The sequence below is a fragment of the Trachurus japonicus genome, chromosome 7, assembly GCF_045865225.1.
Source record: "Trachurus japonicus isolate A0001 chromosome 7, Traja_1.0".
NCBI lineage: Eukaryota > Metazoa > Chordata > Actinopteri > Carangiformes > Carangidae > Trachurus > Trachurus japonicus.
In genome coordinates this window covers 8,467,890-8,488,893 of record NC_140913.1, presented here as the reverse complement: position 1 = coordinate 8,488,893, position 21,004 = coordinate 8,467,890, and the positions used below count along the sequence as shown (strand labels likewise).

At 40.6% G+C, this 21,004-nt stretch overlaps 1 protein-coding gene across 2 annotated transcripts in view; it reads right to left on the bottom strand.

Annotated features, from left to right (window-relative positions):
- Nucleotides 1–21,004, bottom strand: part of slco4a1 (solute carrier organic anion transporter family, member 4A1) — a 109,327-nt gene that overhangs the window by 79,576 nt on the left and 8,747 nt on the right. The window contains exons 6-12 of one of the 2 annotated variants that reach the window (XR_015036139.1): nt 16,971–17,125; nt 13,951–14,209; nt 13,604–13,766; nt 11,574–11,749; nt 9,682–9,746; nt 9,428–9,576; nt 6,560–7,320 (exon numbers count right to left, since the gene is read on the bottom strand). Coding sequence is in view for 1 of the 2 variants with exons in the window: in XM_085781073.1 (XP_085637199.1) it covers nt 7,150–7,320; nt 9,428–9,576; nt 9,682–9,746; nt 11,574–11,749; nt 13,604–13,766; nt 13,951–14,209; nt 16,971–17,125 (1,138 nt within the window). In the remaining variant the exon portion in view is untranslated. Of the gene's footprint in view, nt 1–5,868; nt 7,321–9,427; nt 9,577–9,681; nt 9,747–11,573; nt 11,750–13,603; nt 13,767–13,950; nt 14,210–16,970; nt 17,126–21,004 lie in introns of those variants that run through there. The other variant, XM_085781073.1, reaches the window with a different exon arrangement.

Sequence of the window (21,004 nt, the reverse complement as noted above, 5' to 3'; positions counted from 1 at the left end):
ATTTGTAGATTTGTTCTGTACTTACAGTAGCTGAACTCATACATGTTCACAGACCAATCAGAGCTCTGAGGTCTGCAAATGAAATAAATTTGGATGTGCCTAAAAGCAGGCTAAAAACTAGAGGCGATCGGCCATTCGCAGTGGTTGCCCCTAAACTGTGGAACAGTTTACCACAGCATATCCAGTCGTCAAAGATTTTTAAGTCCTCTCTCAAAACCCATTTTTTCTAAACCAAGTTTTTTGGTTTGCTGAATGTATGTGTCATTGCCAAAATTGTCTTTTGAAATGTACTATTGTATTTTATTGTTATCTATTTTATGTAAAGCACCTTGGTCAACCTAGGTTGTCATAAGGTGCTGCTCTATAAATAAACGTGACCTTGACCTAGACCTTTTTTGAATGTTGTGTTATTTGATGGAGATCCAGAAAAAAAAAAACTCTGAATCTGCAACACAGTTTTTAAAATTCTTACATCGGTATGCCATTCATCAAGCATTTGATAAAATTAGTGAATAACAGTAGCAGTTGGATATTACAATAGTGATATAACAAGACCATTCATAGAGCTGTATATAAATTATTTCATCACGTAGCATTCATGTGTAGGGACTAAAGCAAATACAGCTGTCTGTGTGCAAGATTGTCTGTCCTTGGTGGAGGTATGCGCTCCACTGAGTGCCATTCTTGTTTAGGAATGTTGTTATATTGCGGAGGCCATACATGTTTCTGGCATGCGTGTCTTACCTAGATGCAGCCAGCAAATAATTAACAAACATGGTCTCTCTCTTGCCTCCTCACTCTCTCTCTCTATGCCCCTTTTAACAACACATTTGGTCTTCCACATGAATGAAGAACAGTCCATTAACATTTTGTATACCATGACGCACACACACACACACACACACACACACACACACACACACACACACACACACACACACACACACACACACACACACACACACACACACCAATGTCTAACCTGTGTAACTGTCTCTGTCATGACCTCCTGCCTCCTCTGTGAAAGGATTCCATTCACCTCCACTGGTTTTCTAATGAGAAAATAATGACAGTCATGATTCTCATTATCGAGTAATATGCTGTTGATGTTGCACTATCATTGTGATTATGTTGCCATGGTGGTCAGAATGGAAATAAGCTCATGTTGAAGTCAAAGTGTGCAGCTTGTACAGCCATGAAAGGTCAAACACTCAATATGCCAGAGGAATGATGGAAAACTGAGCGTGTGTAGCGGTTACTCAACCTCTCTCTACTCCAGACATGTCTGGTTTGGGCTCAAGTGTGTGTATGTGTGTGTGTGGGGGGGGGGAGGGAGTAGTAAGTAAGTGATGAAATCAGAGCTACAAGCACTTTAAAAAAAAAAAATGTTTGGTTTATAAAATGTTGAAGTTATAAATTGACCTTGCAAATTCTTGGCACTCAGCTCCCACGCTGTTTCATGACATTGTTCAATGTCATCTTTTTCTATTGTTTTGTTTTAAAGACCCCTAATGATAGGAGTTACATAATGTACATTTCTTTAACGTCATCTTACAGATGTTCACATGATGTTTTAGATGTTTGAAATCACTCATCATTATCCTCGTCCATGTGCTAAAGATAAATTGTGCTAAGATAGTAACTGTGGCTGTGCTGGTATGAATATGTTTCTGTTGATGTATACTTCCTGTTATCTGTTCTGCTCCTCTGATAACTGGGTAAGAGGTTGTAGGGGTCAGACTGTTTGAAGTTAGTGTGCATAAGACAGATAACATCATGTCACACTGTGTTCTGTATGTTTACACAGAAATTTTCTTGCAACTATACATATTCATTATAATGTTTGTATTTTGATTAATTATATTATGTTTAATATTCTATGTGCTGACACATCAAGTCAGCAAACATGCCTCACACTGATAGGTTTCTGCTCAAACATTGTGACTTGGCACCATCTAGTGGTGACTGGTGGGCGACTTATGAATGTGGACGTGGTGTTACAAGAGAAAACCTTCAGGAGTCTCAGTGATGTCCTCATAATGATACACTTCACACAGTTCGCAGCAGAATTTAATCTGTTTGAAGGTGTTTTTCATAACATCTAAGAAAAAGAAAACCATATTTAATGGACATAGTTTATTCTGACAAGTTAAGCGATATATTTGATGCTGGTTTGAAAAGTGACGGCTGGAGGAAGAACAGGTTATCCACTAATCAAGTGGTCGGTGATTTGATCCCTCTCTTTTCCAGTCCATGTTTAAGTGTCCTTGGGCAAGATACTGAACCCAAAATTGCCAATGATGTATCATTATCGTGAATGCACAGTATAGTTACATGCACTGCATGAATGAATGGGTTAAGGTGACTAAAGCGTTTGGGTGGTCGTTGGGATGCAAAAGATTATTTAAATGCACAATTACCAGTGCATACAAGTGCATAATATATACAAAATATAGATCATTATTAAAGATTAAATTCGTGTTTTGGCTTGTGGTCCCTTATACACAACCAGTGCACAACCAGTTGCGGCTTATTATCAAATTGCAAATGTGCTGGAGTTGTTCCACCATGGAGCTATTTCTACAGTTATACAGTATAGGCTACATCAACTACAGTTATATTTTTTAAGGTCTCAAAAAGTAAAGATGGATTATTTGATCAAAAGGCTTGAGGAAAGGATTAGACAAGATGTTTCCATTTACATTTTCTTTCACATGTCCTTGCCGTCCAAAGATAAAGTGGATTAACCCCATTCATGCTGCTCTCCCACTGATTCCAGCAGAATAACTTTTGTCTTTTTTTTTATGTAGCCTTAAAAAAAGGGTTAGTTGGTGAGGAGTTTGTGGGGTTTCATCCATGTACCATGACTTTTCCTGATAATACAAATGATTGGTGACTTTAAATTTCCAGAAGGGGGGAATGGTTGCTTGTCTCTAAATGTCCACCCTGTAATAGACTAACAACCTGTCCAGGCTGTGTCCCATCCTCAGGGTTATCAGCTGACACTGGCTCCAGCCCTTGAAAGAATGAGCATTGCAGCAAATGTACAAGAAAATAAAAATCGGCACCCTTATGCATCTCCTAAATGTATCCCCTTATGTGTCCCCTTCCTTGTATCCCTAATACCTCTTAATGAAGAGATCACATCTCATAGTTCCTATATATAGAGCTCAAAAGTGAGTTGTGTTTCCTCACAAGTGATAATTTATTAACAAGGTCTAAGGTCAAAGTTTAAATTTAATCATATAGATAAAACATGTTTCATTGTTTACAATGTGCAGTATTTTGTTTGTAATGCCTGATGTCATAGTAGTTTTGAAAAAGAGCTCTTAATAATGAAACTATAACACTGTCAAAACAACATCAGTACAAGTAGTTAGGGCACTTTTTCTTTCTCTTGTTCTATATATAAAAGCAATCTAATGTGTTTGCACTGTGCTCGAGCCAAATGTTTGCTTTGTGTGTGCCTTATAATAATGCCTGTGTGTTCAGTGGTCTGAGTGTGAGTGTGTCTCAGGCAGGCTTCATAAAACATGTCAGCGAGGAAGCCAGGGAGCGACAGTGGAACTCAGCGAGTGGTGAGCTGTCAGTTGTCATGGAAACACATCCTCTGCATCCAGTCCTCTTCAGCTCCTCATTGGACTGGACTGGTGGCACACAGGAAGGCAATATAACAGGGTCAGGAGTGAGACCATGGTGGTATAGTATAGCTCACGTGGCTCTAACAAAGTTACACACAAATACCGTATAACTTTGTTGGGCATTGATTTCTTGCTTTTAATCCCCCTCAAATATCAGTTCTAACATCTATTTTTCTAAAATTGTGTAACAATGGTATTTATTATGTATCTGCTTCCTAAGACATTTGATTTGAGTAAAAAGGAAGGAAAGAACCTTAAAATTGTAAATACATTTTGTGGGAATGAACAATGCTTGGCTACCTGAGTTTTGTTTTGTTTGGTTTTGCTTCCCTTCATTTTGTTTGTTGTTTTTCCTGCCTTGTGTTGTGTGAATGTTTTGTGTCCTCGTCTGATCTCAGGAAGACCGTGCACACCCTCACACGCACACAGGGATAAAAAAAAGTCACAAGAAATAATCTACTGTTTAACTTTTGTAATTAGAAAACACTGACATCTTTGAATCATTCCATAAAAAAGATTTGATTTCAAGTCCACTGATTCTTTTTTTTTTTTTTTTGAAAAACAAAACATACAGTACCAAAAACAAAATAAAAAAGAATACCAATCAATTTACAGAGGGGTTTGTCATAGCTTTCAACCTATCGATTGACTGAGAAGCACAACTAGGAGAACTGCATACACATTCACATGGAGCTGAGACTCCTCAACATCCACAGGAGGGTGTTGGGGTCAATTGTTAAATGACAACAAAACAGGCAACATACAGCAGGTTGTTACACTATCACATAAACAGGAAAGACAAGAGGAGGCGTCTCCATGGACAAAGGACGGAGGGAGTAGAGCCAGGGCAGATTCCTTTTATCATCACACAGTGAATGCATAAAACATAATACAAGTGCTGAAACAGTATAAATAAATTATTTGCATAAATACGATCAATGATTAGAAAATAAAAATACAAGAGTTGTTAGGCAAAGCTGCTTTGGCACCTCTCTGGACTTGCAGTACAGTGATAATTAGGTCCAAACGTTTGTTAGGCTATACTGCATTTCATGCCAATTGTGCATCAACTTACAAGCTACGTCCCATATATGTCCCCTAAAAGGCACCATCACACCAGCATTTTAAACTGCAGAATTATGTGGCAAAGTCCCTTCTTTCCAAAATAAATGCCACCACCATCAGTGGATTTACTCATGGGAGTCCGGTTCAAATTTATTTTACGGTGGGTTGAGCTTTGGTGAACTTTTACACAAAGGAGGCTGAATCCCAATTCATCCCACAGAGGCTGCATCTGAGCATCACAGCGCTGTGACTGCACTATAGCATTTCAAAGGCTCCTTCAGTTGCAGCTAAGAAATGTGTCCACTAATGGAAATAACATAGCAAACAGCGCTGATAGAGAACCTTACACTGTAAGTAAATGTGTAAGTATTGTGTTTCAATTCAGCGGAATATCTAACTCTGTAACTGTTGTCAAGTTAGGGGACACAAGTGATGCTTTACAATGCAACTTTAAGGCCGATACAGCTGGTGGCACAAAGCAAAAATCGTCTGTGGGCCAGATAGTCTCCTTTTTGGTTTATCCTACAGTACAGGGCCCCTGAATTGGGACACAGTTAGAGAAATGGAAAGTCCATAATACAATATGTAGCTTATTAACTCTGATCCATCTTACACTTGTATTCAACTTCCTTTGATGGAGTGAACCCTGCACACAAAAAGATGAATAGTTTTGTAATTGCTACGTATGTAGACATAACCTACATACTCATACATGAACATCTAAATAAAATGTATTGTCCTGTTGGCAAACCAAGCATGCTAAATGACAGTTAGCAAGCTTTCCCAGAGTGCTTTGTTCCCTTTTCAGTAAAGGTAAGGTAAAATCCCATGGGGAATACAAAGAGAATATCAACAGAGAGAAATTGTGACTGACAAGGGCTAGGAGTGGTTCCAGCTAGTTAATGTGTTAGCAAAGGTATAACACCTCCCAACTAGCCCTGCTAACAGTGCTTAGGTCACTTCTTGTTTGGTGGAGAAATGTTTCTCTCATTCACAGAAGAGATAATTAAAGAGTCTCATGGTCATTTCTAGCCTCAGGTTTTCTAAATAAGTGAAATGTATTTGGGTTTACATGCTTGGCTATCACGAGCTTGCTTTTGCTAGTATTTGTAGAAAAGAACCTGATTGAGGTTTCCATTACAGTTTGGCTTTACTTGAACACAGCTAAGAAGCTAACAAGCAAGCAGTTCAGCTTCCTCTAGCCTCATCTCACCCTCGGTCAAAGTTCACCAAAGTATTGTGGCAATCCCACAGGAAACAGGTACTTTTGTTCCGTAATTTTGTCATTTTAAATACTGTTACTAGGCCTTCATTATATCAACCTACACTCTCCAAACTTCTCAACGCTTTTTCTTTTTTTCTTTTTTTAAAGTGCAGCTATGCAATTTCTATAGAAGAGAAGCATCAAAGTTCATAATGCTAAACTTGCAAACAGAGCAAGCAAACCATTAAACCACTAACTATATATTTCATGTAGAAAACATGTTGTTTCACATGTTTCCTCTCTTTATAACTAATTTTAAATACAAGCCAATTCCTGGTCGTAAATGTATCATACATGTGTTCAAATAGCTATCAAAAATACACATGTGCTTTTGTAATTGAAAATATATTTGTGCTGCTGTACTTTGACCAGTGGTCTGTGTTCACATTATTTTATATTAATATAAGTGCCTTTAGATACTCTTGGTGTAAAATGTGACATGAAATTAAAACAATTTGGCTTTGTCATTATAGGAGTGGAGCTGTACTGTATACTAGCCCATGGCTTTATCTGTGGGAAGCAAATAAAGCAATGAAACTATCGTCCACTAATGAGTAAAGAACAAAAGAAGATGCCCCTTTTTTTCCACATCCATAAATGCTTCATACGCATGGCATATAATATACACCACATGGGTCTCAACTATTTCATTGGCTTTTGAAGGACAATGATATATGACACAATGAGAGTAATGTCACTACACTCACATTCGGAAAAAATGTCATTCGAACTTATTTAACATGATTTAAAGATATCTGTAGAAATGCTTTTGACTACATAAAAAATTGTGTGGCACTGCCTTGTCAATCAAACACACAGATACATACACACATGCACACACATGCAATCTCTGTAGGGTTTAGTTTCAAGGAAGCAGCATGTTAGAGATCATTGTGTACTATTAAAAGTAGTAGTAGTAGTACTGTGTGTGTCCGTGTGTGTGTATAATGGGAATGTGTGTGTTTGTAGTCAATTTGGTTTGATTGCATGTGTTTACATCTACATATGTGTATGCTGGGGGCTGGTGTCATTATGGCTGAGAGAAGGCTGTTGGTGAAAAGGAAGCACCTCCCCACCCCCATCACCACCCGCACACTCACCATCAAAACACACACGCATGCACACCCATAAACGCACATACAATCAGATAAAAACTCAGTGGTTAGGGGGTCTCAGACGTCATAACCTGGCGTGCAGGTTGACGATGACGCCGTCTTCAGGCAGGTCTTTGACGGGCAGGTCACTCATGTTTCCCGCTCCGTGGTCGGTGCTCTCACAGCTGCTTTGAGGCGACTCAGGAGGAGGCTGGTACAGGATGCTGGCTAACAGGAAGAACGTTGTCCCCAAAACCTGAAGAAGGAGCAAACAGGTGATCAGGCTACCTCCGATATTTAATAATGTCCTGCTGTAACACCAGCTCCAAAGGTGATGGTGCATTATGACAGCATGTTTGCGAGACTATCAAAATTCTCCCAAGTGTGTTTATTGTGTCTTGTTTTCTCTTGTTTTTGTTTTTATTGCTCATAAAATACCCAGTTTAACCTTCAGAAGTTTCTGAAAGATTGAGTCACATGGTTTGCTGCCACAATAGACAGAAATACCTGACAACTGAAAATGTGTGAAAAATGTCTCTTGATGTTTATACTACTACTACAAAAAAAAAAAAAAAAAAAAGCCCCAGGGCCTAATCTTGTGTCAAGCAGCCGGGTGTGACTGTTGTCACAGAAAGTCGTAATGACAAACTCAAAAAGCGAACAGAGAGGGAAAATCACTGCAACCTCTTCAAAAGTCAGAAGACTGTGAATGTCTGCCTGATGGTGACAAGTTACTCAAATGTGGGATTCACTCTACTTCAATGGGGAGGCTTTATCATGATCACACTTTTGAAAGAAAATAAGATAAAATCTTTTTATTATCTCTTTTTCCAACATCAGGTTTAGTTTGGTTTAATTAGAGTCTTGTGTTCTCCGAACAACTACATAAATAATATGTTTTAACAATCGGATATGACACATTGGAGTTTCCCCTGAAATGCAACAAGGGCACTGGACCTTGGTTGTTATAAACACATGAAATATCCAGACAGTGGTGCAGCAGACTGTCCCCACCAGTCACCATACAGTAATAAACATTCATGCATCAGTCACAGTTTGGTTAGTTTACGGCAAAGGTTGTGGTTTGGGTTAAAATAAAAAGTTCCTTCTTTTTTAGACAATCTTTGTTTTTGTGGCAACAATGATAACAATGTGGTTTAGGGTGTGGAGCAAAGTAAATAAATAGCTTTGTTGCTGTCGTAATAACTACAATCATTAGAGGTCACCTGACAACAAATGGTAACTATGGGTCATAATAATCGATGTTTCTTTTTTTTTTATAGATCAGTCTTTGTAAGTCCAAACCAGTGTTGACTCTAGTGACATCACTTGTTTTTATCTTCCTCTCAAAGGGTTTATCTAGACTTGGATGAAGAAAACTGATCGAATTCTTCTTAAGTTTTTAAAAGTGGAACGCGTAACAATAGCATTAAATCATGAGATGTTACAGGAGGAACATAATAAGATAACATACATAGGTCTTATACTGTACAGTGACATTTCCATGTCTTTTTGTTTTGACTATACATCAGTCTAGGTTCTATATACTGTCAAAGTATCAAAGCTTCAATCCACAGAAAAATACACACAACCTGTATTCAGAAACAGAGCCATGAAACAAGCCATCGGGACTTCTGTAACTTTGTGATGTCACAACAAAGCATGTCACCTGTTGACCTGCTGTTATTACAGCTACAGGGGAAAAGCTTGAGAGGACATAGAATATACATTACAAATAAAATATATTTAGCTGGTTTTATATTATGGAGACAGTCAAGGTGTAGGTCCAAACTAAAACTAATTACTAATAATTTTTGCATAGTCTTTGCAGGGGACATATTATGGAAATATCACTTTTTGAAGGCTCTTTAACATATATTTTGGTTTTTGTCTTGCCTTCTGGCCCCCAAAATGTGAGAACTGACAAAAAACCCTGTAATTTGAAGGCTCCCTAGATTGAAATCCATGTGGTTTTACGAGCTCAGATGTCTTCTAGTGATGTAACTAGCTATCAAATTTGCATAACCCCACCCCTACCTGGTACCAGTAGAAGGGGTGGGGCTAGGTGAGCAGCAGCTGATTTGCATTTAAAGGGACAGGCACTGAAACCAGCCGTTCTGAACGAGCTGTTTTGAGCGGATGAAAAGAGCTGTGATGTTTGATCTTTGGGGTATTTTGACCACAGCATGTCACAGACATGTCTTTAAGACACCTGGGAACTATTTTAATTTGTGGAAAAGGGACAGTATGTCTCCTTTAAGGTAGTCTGACAAAGCTCACATTTTCAAAACTACAATATCAACTTCTGAAGATTTTCAGTGATACTGCAGTAAAGGACCCGTTAACCTGTATGTTGGTATTACCTTATAGATGATACCAGCTACTAGTGTGTACTGGCTCATGGCTGAGTTCTGATAGAGGTAGCAGGAGCCCTGCTCACCACACTGATCCTGCCACAGCAAGCAGGAGATGTCAATCACAGAGCCAAATGCTATAGGTCCAGGAATTCCACCTGCGAAGAAAAACAGCAGCACAGATTGGACACAAATCGTGGCGTTTGCATGGAGTCGATTAATCACTCATCCAGGCAGTAAAGGTAAGAAGAATGCAGGCTTACCAAGTGTGCGCACAACAATCCACTGGATGCCGAGTCCAAAGGATCTCTGGCTGTCTGGCACACACCTACACAGCACAGTGTCGGTCAGATGTGCAGAGACTCTGAACCTCAAACTTCATTATAATACAGTCTGACACTTTGTTTTATCTGCTTCCTCGGCTCCACAGTTTGTCTTGACAGTGCTATGATAAGACTGTCTGCGTCTCCCTGTCACACACACTGCATCATCTGTTGGACTTATTAATGAGATGAGATCAACCGTGGCAATACATCTCACAGCATGCATCTCTGTTACAGCACGCAATTACATTTTTCATTTTTCTGCAATCACAGTGGCAGTAGCGGAGATTGTAGTTGGCATTTTCATAATTTCCTCTTTTAAAAAAGATCTTTTTAAAAAAAAAAGGTTAATTGATGACTTTCTTACCATCTGGGCGGATTAGAATACTCTGCACCTCCTCAACTCAAGTATTGAATACTTTTCAAATGGTATCAAATTTGTTCAAATTTATTGAGTTAAATTACAATCTATAAGTGATTAAACAAAGCTTTTATGATAATTTTAGACAGGTTGCCCTTTTTTTATAAATATATATATTTTTTATTCCACTTTTAGTCACAAAAATGTATTTTACAAGTCAACAGTAGCCTATATAAGTGTTTTTTCTCCCCCTCACCTCCCACCACCCATCCCTATAATACCCTTACAGACAAATAAATGGTTGCCCTTTTAAACACACAGAAACCCACTAAGAAACCTGACTGACTCCTTTTACAGTGCCCGGCAAGTTTGTCTTTCTGAAATACACAGCACACACACACACACACACACACACACACAAGCACAGATGCAGGGGAGAGAGAATAAACAGCGATCAAAATGCTGATCAATGGTGTCTCATCCTCGGTGCTTTAAAAGTGTCACAGTCTCAGTGTGAGATTGTGTGTTTTTTCAACTTATTTTAAGTCTGACTCTTTCATACTCGAGCACAGTGTAGCCACGGTGTTTCTGGTTTAAGAGCAACAACAGGGCAGGAGACACGTCTGTTTACAGTGATTGTGCTCTGGAAGACGGAAAAGGGGAGAGAATTAACATGCGCACATGGGTGTTGCATTTACATTAACGCTGATGTAACATCGTCGTCATGCAGGTGCACTGGAGAGCCATTTGACCTGGGAAGTGGATGACAATTGTACCCTTTAAAATTGCAGACAAAAGTGCAACGGTGGAGCCTGATAACTGTGAATGTCCCTGACTGACTGAGTGATGACACTTCTATCCCTCCTCAGTGGAGTGGGCAGGCAGCAGTTTACCGAGGCGCCCCGGTTCCCTGGTGTCTCTGGAACTGCAGGGAGGTGCAGGAGTATTTGAACTTTTTGAAACAATGACACAGACATCCACCTTACTTCCTGGTCGGATGTTATTGGTCGCAAATACCGAGTGTAAAAATGCACATCATGTAATTTCATCTATACCCAATGGTTAAGAAAAAAATGACAAACAAATGACCCACGATGGTGAACATCAACATCACTGCTCTCTGACTGATGAAAAGCTGAGGTGCTGGAAACCTGACAGTAGAAATCGGAGCTCTGTAGGCTACTCTGTGAGCCATTTGTCTGTTGTTTTTCATTGATTTCTTTTACAGCTGAGCACCTGCCCTATTTTTTTTTGTCTTGGATGTGCGCGTGCACCTCCAGTTTAAGGTAGGTGCACGTGTAATATCCAAGGTAACACACATACTGGTCCCATTGAGTGGTAACAATAAAAGAATGAGAAGAAAATAAAATGTTATGTTTACTGTTAGGTCAGTGAGTAAATCTAACAGAGTTGGCAGAAGTTACACTACTAGCATGTGTTTGTTTGTTTTTTTCTCACTGTAGCAACCTACCTGAGAGTGGCGGTGAGGGCTGGGATGCTACAGAGGAAGGTGAAGGAGATGATGACGAAGAGGAAGGAGAGGAAGGCTGGCATGTGGTGGCAGGAGCTGCCACACTTCCCTGCCAGAGCAAAGCCCTCCTCACCCCAGGACACATTCCCCACCACACAGCTACATCCAGAGTAGACCTAAACACACATGCACACACATAACAAAAACATAAAAGTTCAATATATTGTTAATATGTGCTCCTCCTCCTCAACTAGTTTTGAGGAGTCCAGAAGTTGTTTACCTGGACTTGAGAGTGTAGCAGTGAAGGCTTGTCATATCACAGGCCTAAATGGTTCAATGATTGGGGTTGACCCCCGCTTAAATGGGGCCCTTGATCATGTGGCTCTAGGATTCCCACAGCATTCAGCAAAATGTACCCAAAATATTAAACCAACACTAAGTAACTTTTCAACCTTCATATAATATTTTCAGAACTTTTGTGATGGTACATCGACTTACAACAGGTTGAATGACACCTCTGTCATGGCCTGAGGGGGTCTGTATCACCTTCACTGGCACTAAACAGCTTCGAGGTGGATGGTAGGAACCCCTCCACACAAAAAACTACAAATGTGCTGACTGCTTTACGGCATACGTCACTTCCCCCTTTCCCCACTCGTGTGGGTTACCGCTATCATGGCAGAAGCAGCAAGAAAATTATAAAGAAAGTAAAAGTTTTGTCTGAGGAGACTAAAAAACCAAAGAGGGAGAGTTATGCGGAACGGCTGCGGAGCCGATACGTTTCTATTATAGTCAGTGCTTCCACCGGCTGCTGCTCCGCTGAGTCACGGCTCCAGCATCCAGCAACACGCAGAGCTTTTGAAAACTGAAAGTTCTTAAGTATTGCTTTAAGTATCAAAGTAGTCAAATGGGCGTTAAAGTATTAAATTATTGTGTTATGCCATTAGATTAGACCAATGCCTTACCATCTATGTAGCATTTTAATATGATCATGTGACAATGTGCCCTTAACTTGCGTCAGCTGGCAATGCCAGACAACAAGAAAAACAAAAAAAGAGATAAGAGCTGTAATGGTCTGAGAATTAAGCAAAGATCAGAGCCTTCTCTGCAAAGCTCCAGTCTCTCCATCAGAGCCAGCGCAGGGCCAATGCCATAACAAACACTCAACCACACACCACTGAAATACTGACAGACACTACAGTATGTCAGTGCAGGGTAACCTAACCACTAAAGAGGTTGAAAACTGCAGCCTTTTGTTGGTGCTGAGGTTTTCTACACCATGCCCTGCAGATTCACGCACCTCAGACAACACTACTGAAACTATCACAGGAAACAGCAGGAAGTGATCTGGTGGTGCAGAACTGCTCAGCTGTCTGACACCTCTCACTGCTTCACTCATTTCAAATGTAACATAACTATTCTGACAACTAGTACTTGTGTTTCATGACACATGCCTCAATACTAGAACTGATAACAGGGACACTCCTGTGCATCTGAACACACTCACTGACAGACGAGGCTGTGTGTAAAGCTGAATATCATGAAACTAAAATATCTGTTTTTTCATGTCTATTTATCAGCAATACATTTTATTGCCTCAGGATTACACTACACAAACAGGTGCAATTATCAGTTTCTACTAACAATGGAAATGGAAATGACTGTAACTGAGCAGGACTCATTTGAATGCCTTGTTAATTTGGAAGGTTGCCACATGCACAGTTTATTTGTGTTTTTCGTACCCAAGATTACATTTATGGATAAAGAAAACAGTAAACATATTTCATAGAACCCATAGTGCCTCATTCCTGCAAGAAGGAACGTTTGAGCATAGAAGAGGGAATATTAGTCGAGTAATTGTGTGACCTTGTAGGCTGCTCTGTTTCAGATCATAGTAAATGACATCTGACTTGCCTCTAGTCAAACTAAAGTGACGTGTGTGTGTGTGTGTGTGTGTGTGTGTGTGTGTGTGTGTGTGTGTGTGTGTGTGTGTGTGTGTGTGTGTGTGTGTGAGTGTGTTTGTACTGTACCTGTTTTCCGGTGGAGCGTTCGGTGTGGTTGATGGAGCTGCAGCCAGCGTGGCAGGGAGAGTAGTACATCACCCCGTCTGCTCCACACACCGGGTTGTACAGCTCTCTGACACAACTACAGCCTGCATTACAGCCCACTGTCAGGTCCTCCTCTAAAGAAGAGCTGCACACAGAAGGGGAAGAAGGGGCACGCATGAGAGGGAAGGAGGGAGCAAATGAGGAGAATGGGTGAAGAATGAGGAAAAGATACAGGCCAAAAGAAGGAGTCCTGGTTCTTGAACAAGCTATAAAATAAATGAACTAAATCAAAACTAAACCAGAATCAATATTCAAATTGAACACCACACCTGTTCCTAAGGTGCAGCTTGCTGGGTTTGTCGTACTGGTCCAGCCGGTGATTGTCCATCAGACCTGACTGGTACGGCGCTGTGATGCCTGCCATTGGCACGTTGGGGCAGTGGACGAGAAAGATGAAGATGGCAAGCAGGCTGATCATCGCGCACACCATGCAGAAGCGGATGATACCTCGACAGCGCAGGTTCAGTCTCTTCACGATGTAGCCGCCCAGGAAGGTGCCACCGCCTCCTGCTGGAACCACCATGTATCCTGGAGAGATGGGTGGGGGTGGGGGTGCAGGGGTAAAGAGCTACACCATCAGGCTGCAGTTCCACTACCAGTAAAGAGTAAAGTTGAGTTGCATAAGTTTGTCCGATGCATCCATGGCTTGTACAGTACACATTAGGGCTGGGCCTGAATCTGAATATGGCTACGTTCACACTGCAAACCTTGATGCTCAATTCAGATCTTTTTTTATTTATTTATTTATTTATTTATTTTTAGCTTTTTATTGCCTTTAATTGACAGTACAGTGCAGAGAGAGACAGGAAAGGGGGAGGCAGAGAGGGGGAATGACATGCAGGAAAGGGCTGCCCGATGTGGGATTTGAACCTGGGCCGCTGCAGTGAGGACTGTTAGTAGCCTCAACATGGGGCGGGAGCGCTACCAAGTGAGCTAAATGCCGCCCCATCAATTCGGATTTTTTGCTCAGATCCAGTTTTTTTGTTTGGCTGTTCACATTACCATCTAATATGTGGCCGATATCAGATTCCAGTGCGGTTTGCGGTTCTGAACTGACCTGCATGCGCAAAAGAACAATGACAAGGACGCCAGGCGCAGCAGCTGTTGTACAGGAAACATAGAGGGAATGAGTATTTCCACTTTTATTTCAAAATGTCTGTGAAATGGAAGCTGGAAAATGTCTGAGCAGCTGCTGAGGAGGAAAAGAATGAAGAAAAAGAGCCAAACTCTGTATTTTAGTCTCAGTTAGGCTACCATTACTTTAGTTTGTAGTGTGTACAACACAAAGTTTAACACCACGTGTCCTTTTTTATTTATAATCTCCTCTCCTTCAGCGCTCACGCTCTCACTACAGCTGTTCTGTTGTCGGTAAACACACGCCGCTACATGTCAAATTATCCAACATTTTATCAAGCTGCTTTTTTATTGCTCTCTGTGTGTATGTGTGTGTGTGGCGTGTATACGTGGTCCTGCTGCCCCTTCTTACAACATAACCTAGAGTAAACATTGTAAAGTGACATAAAAGTCGCATCAAATCCACCTTAACTGTTCACAGTGCGGTCACATTGGAAAACATCAGATCTGAATCTGACTCAGTACCACATTTGAAAGGCTGTCTTTACACTGCACGGTTCAAGTGGCCCAATTCCGATTTTTTTCTCTCAAGTGGCTCAGATCGGATCTGTAACATGAATGTGTAAACGGGACAAATGCGCATGGAATCGGATATTGTCAGATCAGATTCAGGCCCCCGTTATATGTGGAAATAAATCAGATACAAATCGGATCTCTGCCAATGCGTCTGCAGTCTAAACAGACAGATCGAATCTTCCCTGGCAATGCGTGTCATACGTCATCAATGATAATATTAATTCACGTGCTCACGCGTCTCGCTGAACCTCTGTAGTCCGTGATTGACACGTGGGGCTGACCTGGACTACCGTGGCCAGCTGTGGCCAGCTGTAATCAGAATTTAAATGTGTACACAATGTATATGTGCAACTATGTGAGAATACCATGAATGAAATAAATCAAAATGAAATCACTGTCACAGGCGTTACAGTGTTTAATAAACTCGTCGTCCCTGTAAATGAAGGAAACCTCAGTGACCAACGAGTTAAAATAAAGGTTTAAATAAATAAAAAAATAATTTTTGTGGTGTCCACGCGTCTGTTTTTTCCCCCTCACTAGTTCTTGTTTTCATATAGCCACTACAGTAACATTCATATGCGGATCGATACGAGGGCAAGCGAGGGAGCGCGAGATAAACACCAGATTTCACGTTTCACGCAGCCACTTCACTAACGTTATTTTGTAACGTTCACTTTGTAAGTGACGTGTTGGATATAAACTCTGAACACCAGACTCACCTTTGTTTAAAAATATTCTTATATTATTACGTGACAATTTCCTGAAATCACTAGTTTATTTCCAGCGGGTCGTTTCATGCAAGCACAGCAGGTGTAAATGCAGATTATCAGATCTGGGTCACTTCTGATAGAACATGTAAATAGACCGTCAAAAAAATCGGATATAGGCAACAAATCGGAATTGGGCATCAAGACCTGCAGTGTATAGACAGCCAAAGTAGCCTGAATCTGATTTGAAAATGTCAGATTCAATGCGACTTGTGCTGTTCACACTGTCAAAAGCAAATTGGATATGTGTTCAACATGGATCTGAATTTTGCCAATATTCTTGTCAGAATTTGGAGGATAATAGAAAGCCTATTTTTTATGGTATGTGATTACTTCATGCAGTGTTACTGCCCGAGGAGAAGAGACCGCAGCGTGTCCTTGGATGGAAAACAGCATCCAGACATGAAGTAGTGGTTGTCTTCCCCATGCTCTCCACACTTCATTCACTGAGACTGCAGCTTAATTTCAATCCGAACTCAGTAACGAATATATCAATGGCATAAAACCTGTCATTTTAGCTGGAAGTGTTCATTTCCTCAATTGAAAAAAGGCCTTATTCAAAAGTGGTTATTGAAGCTAATCATAAAACTCAGGAAAAGGTAGGAATTATATATTATTATTATTATACATATAGTAAATCAATTTGATGCTCTATATTGTCAGAGTTAACTTCCTTTAGTCGGATGAGCCTTTGTATTTTAATTACGTCTGTTCTCATCTAGAAAAAAATCACCCCATCTAGCTTGGAAAAAAACAAAAAATTGACCTCAGATAGAAACCACGCCCATTTTTGGTCCAAAAATTTCAAATTCAAATACAGACAATATTCTGTTTAGGTGAGCTAACTGTTCAGCTAGTGAACGCTGTCTTACCGAACCACGTCGCAGCCTCTGATGCACTGAGACTGAACTGCGACTCCAGAAACTTTGGACCGAATGTGGACATGCCAGCGATGAGGGTGGCCTCGGTCGCTCCGGCCAAGCACAGGAACAGGAACGGGGGATTCTTTAAGAGGAGCAGCACAGACCTGGAGAGGGAGAGAGTAGAAGAAGAAAAGAGTAAGGGTCAGCTGTGTGCGCATGTAACTGAATAAACATTTGCTTCCTTTTTAATTAAACCAGTCCACTGTAATCTCTGCAGCCTGGAGACATTTCTAATACAGAACAGATAAAGACTGCACTAGATCCAAAGATATATCATCATGTTACATAATGCACCCTGATTATCGCCTCACTGTCTCTGTAATCCCTGGCGCTGCAGCGATGACATCACACTGTGCTTGCTTGAGCTCATAGTAAACACAGTTGTAAACTGTGGTCATTGTCTCCAACAATGTTTTTTCTTTATAATGAAATCTAATGATGGGAAGATTGTTGTTTATGTATTCTTTGCCTGCATAATTTAATCAATTAGTTCAGAACAGACATGAAGCAAACATCTAAGCAGATATTGAATTGTTTCTGTGTTCATTTATAAAAGTGTCTAAATATTTTGTGGACAGCAACACACAGCGCAGCTCTGCAAACTGGATGCAAGATACTCTACTATGACAAGATGGCTCATTAGAAGCTGCGCCAGTGATATGAAATGGTACACTTCCTGTCTCCTACAGTAAGTGGGCGTGGTCACCCGTCCCCTCGTGTTGTGAACGTGTGTGGATTCATAAAAGTAGTTGGTAAAGGGAAGTATTTTTATTTATTTATATCCACAGCAGTCATTTGCATTATGTAAATTAGTTAGCACGGCAGTTCATGAACGTTAGTTGATGTTTGACGTTATCTAGGAGATCTGTGCCATATGTCGCGAGAGTGTGTTGTTGAGACAGAGACAGGCCTTGAACAAAATTCATTTTCTCCTGATCTGTCTGTCTGGAATTTGCCATTTTCATGTCAAAATGTTCAGATCTTGGGTCTTGGGTCAGATGTTCAATCTGAGCTCACATTTACTTCACCTATTGATTTTTTTTCACCTGGGGAGGTAACAAATGATTTCTTAGTGGTTGATATAATCTGGGTTACATTTTCTACTGTTGGGCAAACCTTTTTTTTTTTTTAAAAGAAAGAAAATAATGTAATGACGTCTGATACAGATATGATTAGCTGCTTATGAGATTCTGATGGTATGATTACTTTGAGCAAATAATGATAAATAATATCACAGTTTCATGGTGTTGTGGTACGGTAATTACAGCTCTGTACTATAATAATCTCAAATAATGTTATAATGTTCATTCTGTTATTCCAGTGTTGATGCACAAAGGAAATAAAGTGTGTGAGAGTGTGTCGACTCCTGTGTTTACAGTACACATGCACATAATGTCTCCTATACATACACAAAAGGGCAACAGAAAGCTTTAATTGTCGGTTCATGTGACTGAGAGTTTTATTTTTTATTTTTTATTTTTTACTTCGCAAAGGTTTTATTCATAGACTGTAAAAAGAATGGACGTAGCGTCCGTGACGTCACCCATTGGTTTTGGGGAGTCGTTTTTGTGACTCAAATATGGCGGCCTGAACAGCGCCATGTTGGATTGGCCGCCCGAGAACCCGCCCACTGGCCTCGAAGCAGCTGTCCACGGAGCTGCTCGGACCTGTCACTCAACGTTTCCGCGCCCCAATTGGCCAGTTTTAACCCAATAACAGTAAAACGGTAGAGTTTAAAAAAAAATTCACCCCCCTCAGAGTGTGTGCGGGGGTAGAAACTATCGATTGAGACCAAAAAACGTTCTGACACCAGGCTTTTAACATGTTTATTGAGGATGTAAAGTCGGCGATTTTAACATGGGGGTCTATGGAGAATGCTCCCTTCTGACACCAGCCCCAGAGGAAGCTGAGGGGATTGCAGTTTTTTGAACGCGGAAGTGAGCTTCACTTCTCAGACCGACAGCTGCCCTTGGTTTTATTGTACTTATAAACTTGATATGAGCAAAGTTCAGGTGTCTCTGTGTATGTTTGTGTGAACAGTGCTGACACAAAAAAATCCCCAAATAGTAGAGGTTATAAACCTTGTAACTGGCCGATGTATGATACACATTAACACAATAAGTAAGCTGTGCGTTACTTTTTAACAGGTGTTTCTCTGTAACCTGCTTCTTTCAAAACTTCAACTTTTCTTTTCTTATCTCAACAGCCAAGGTTCTTTCCTTAGAAAAACACCCCCTTATGTTAATGGGCAAAGGCTCGAACGTCTATCAACAAGAATCTCACCAAAAAGAATGCTGGCATCGCCAGACAAGCTCGCCAACTGAAGAAAGGGGGCAAGATTCAACACACCTGGACGGCAAACTGCAGAATCTACATCAAAACGAATGGATCATCACCAGAAGATGTCCAAATAATGCAAATCAGGAGTGAGGACGAGCTGGAGAAATTCAATAACTAACGTATGGCTCACGAACACTCCATAACATCAACACAGCAAAGCACAAGGGTTCTTACACAGACTGAAAAGATGATGGAAATATCAGAGAGGATTGCTGAACTTGACAGTGTGTAGCTGATTATAAATCAAGATGTGAACCATACCTTAGCAGACCCGAATGAAGGAATTGACCCGAATCACAATCTTAAAGCAGAAGTAAGTGGTTCGGTCGTTTTCGCTAATGCTGCGTTCCAGGTAGGCTTTTGAAATCGTAAATTACAGCTTCAAGTCACAACTTACGACTTTGTAGCGTTCCAGGCAACCCACTCGTGTTTTTCCGACCTGTTTTACCGGTGAAAGTCACTATAACGGCCACTCGTAACTTCCGACCGGTGAACTCGTACCAGATCGAACTGGTACCACTTCACGGTCGGAAAAATACAAGTTTCCTTGAACGCACCATAACAGTCCTCGTCCCTACGTCGCCACATTCACAGCGTCCCTTGGCTGCACACACAGCCCTGCATGCCGTTCTCTCTCCTCATTGGATAAAAACTGTAGGATACGATAAATGTTTTCTCCTCGGCTCAGAGCAGAGCAGAGTGACTGACAGACCCGTGTTTCAGACCAAACACTCTATGTAAGTGATTGCTGTCGGAAGATATAACTATTTAAGACTTATATTAACACAAATATATCACTTACTTCTGCTTTAACATGACTGAGAAATGCCAGTATTTCACTGAAGATCAATACAATCAGAGCATTGAGATGGATGGAAAACTGTCTCCAATTGACCCTTTGTCAAGGCCCCGACGCTAGCTAACGTTAGCTACAAGCTAACGCTTACCGATCTCCCGTTTTTCCTTGTAAAACTTCACAAAGTTCAAAAGACATTAGTAGCGGTAATGTTACGTTTGCTAGATAATTTTGAAGGTATTAGATCTTCTCTGTCTATGAACACGACCAGAGAGTGGACTGGAGAATGAATGAGCTTAGCACTTCAGTAATACAGCCAGGGAAAAACAGGCTCACTTCTCATGAGGACTGCACACAACAACAAACAACAGGAGGTTAAAGTAATATACAGTAGCCTACATAGGCTAAGTATGATTATTGATGTCTTGGGTTTGGGGAATGGGATAAAAATGACTCCAGAAATACGTTCCAGATATCGTGAGTCGCTACTGCAGGAACCCCAGGCACATTTTAACTATTGAAAAATTATAATGTAGTTTTTGCCAAAAAACTTGCTGTCTACCTATCTCGTTTGGGTTTCATGCCAGAGTTGTCCAACCTTAGAATGCTGCGCAACACGTGACATGGGGAGAAGCGCTCTGATTGGTGGAACAGCAGACCAATCAGAAGGCCAACAAAGGGTCAATTCACTTTAACAGCAGGAGTTTATACACCAACTTTGACCACATCAAGGAATACCTACAACACTTCAAATATCACTTCAACATCATTGCGGTGTCGGAAACATGGATTAATGAAGACAAAGGAGCGGATTTTTTCCTGGATGGATAGTTTGTGTTAATAGAAG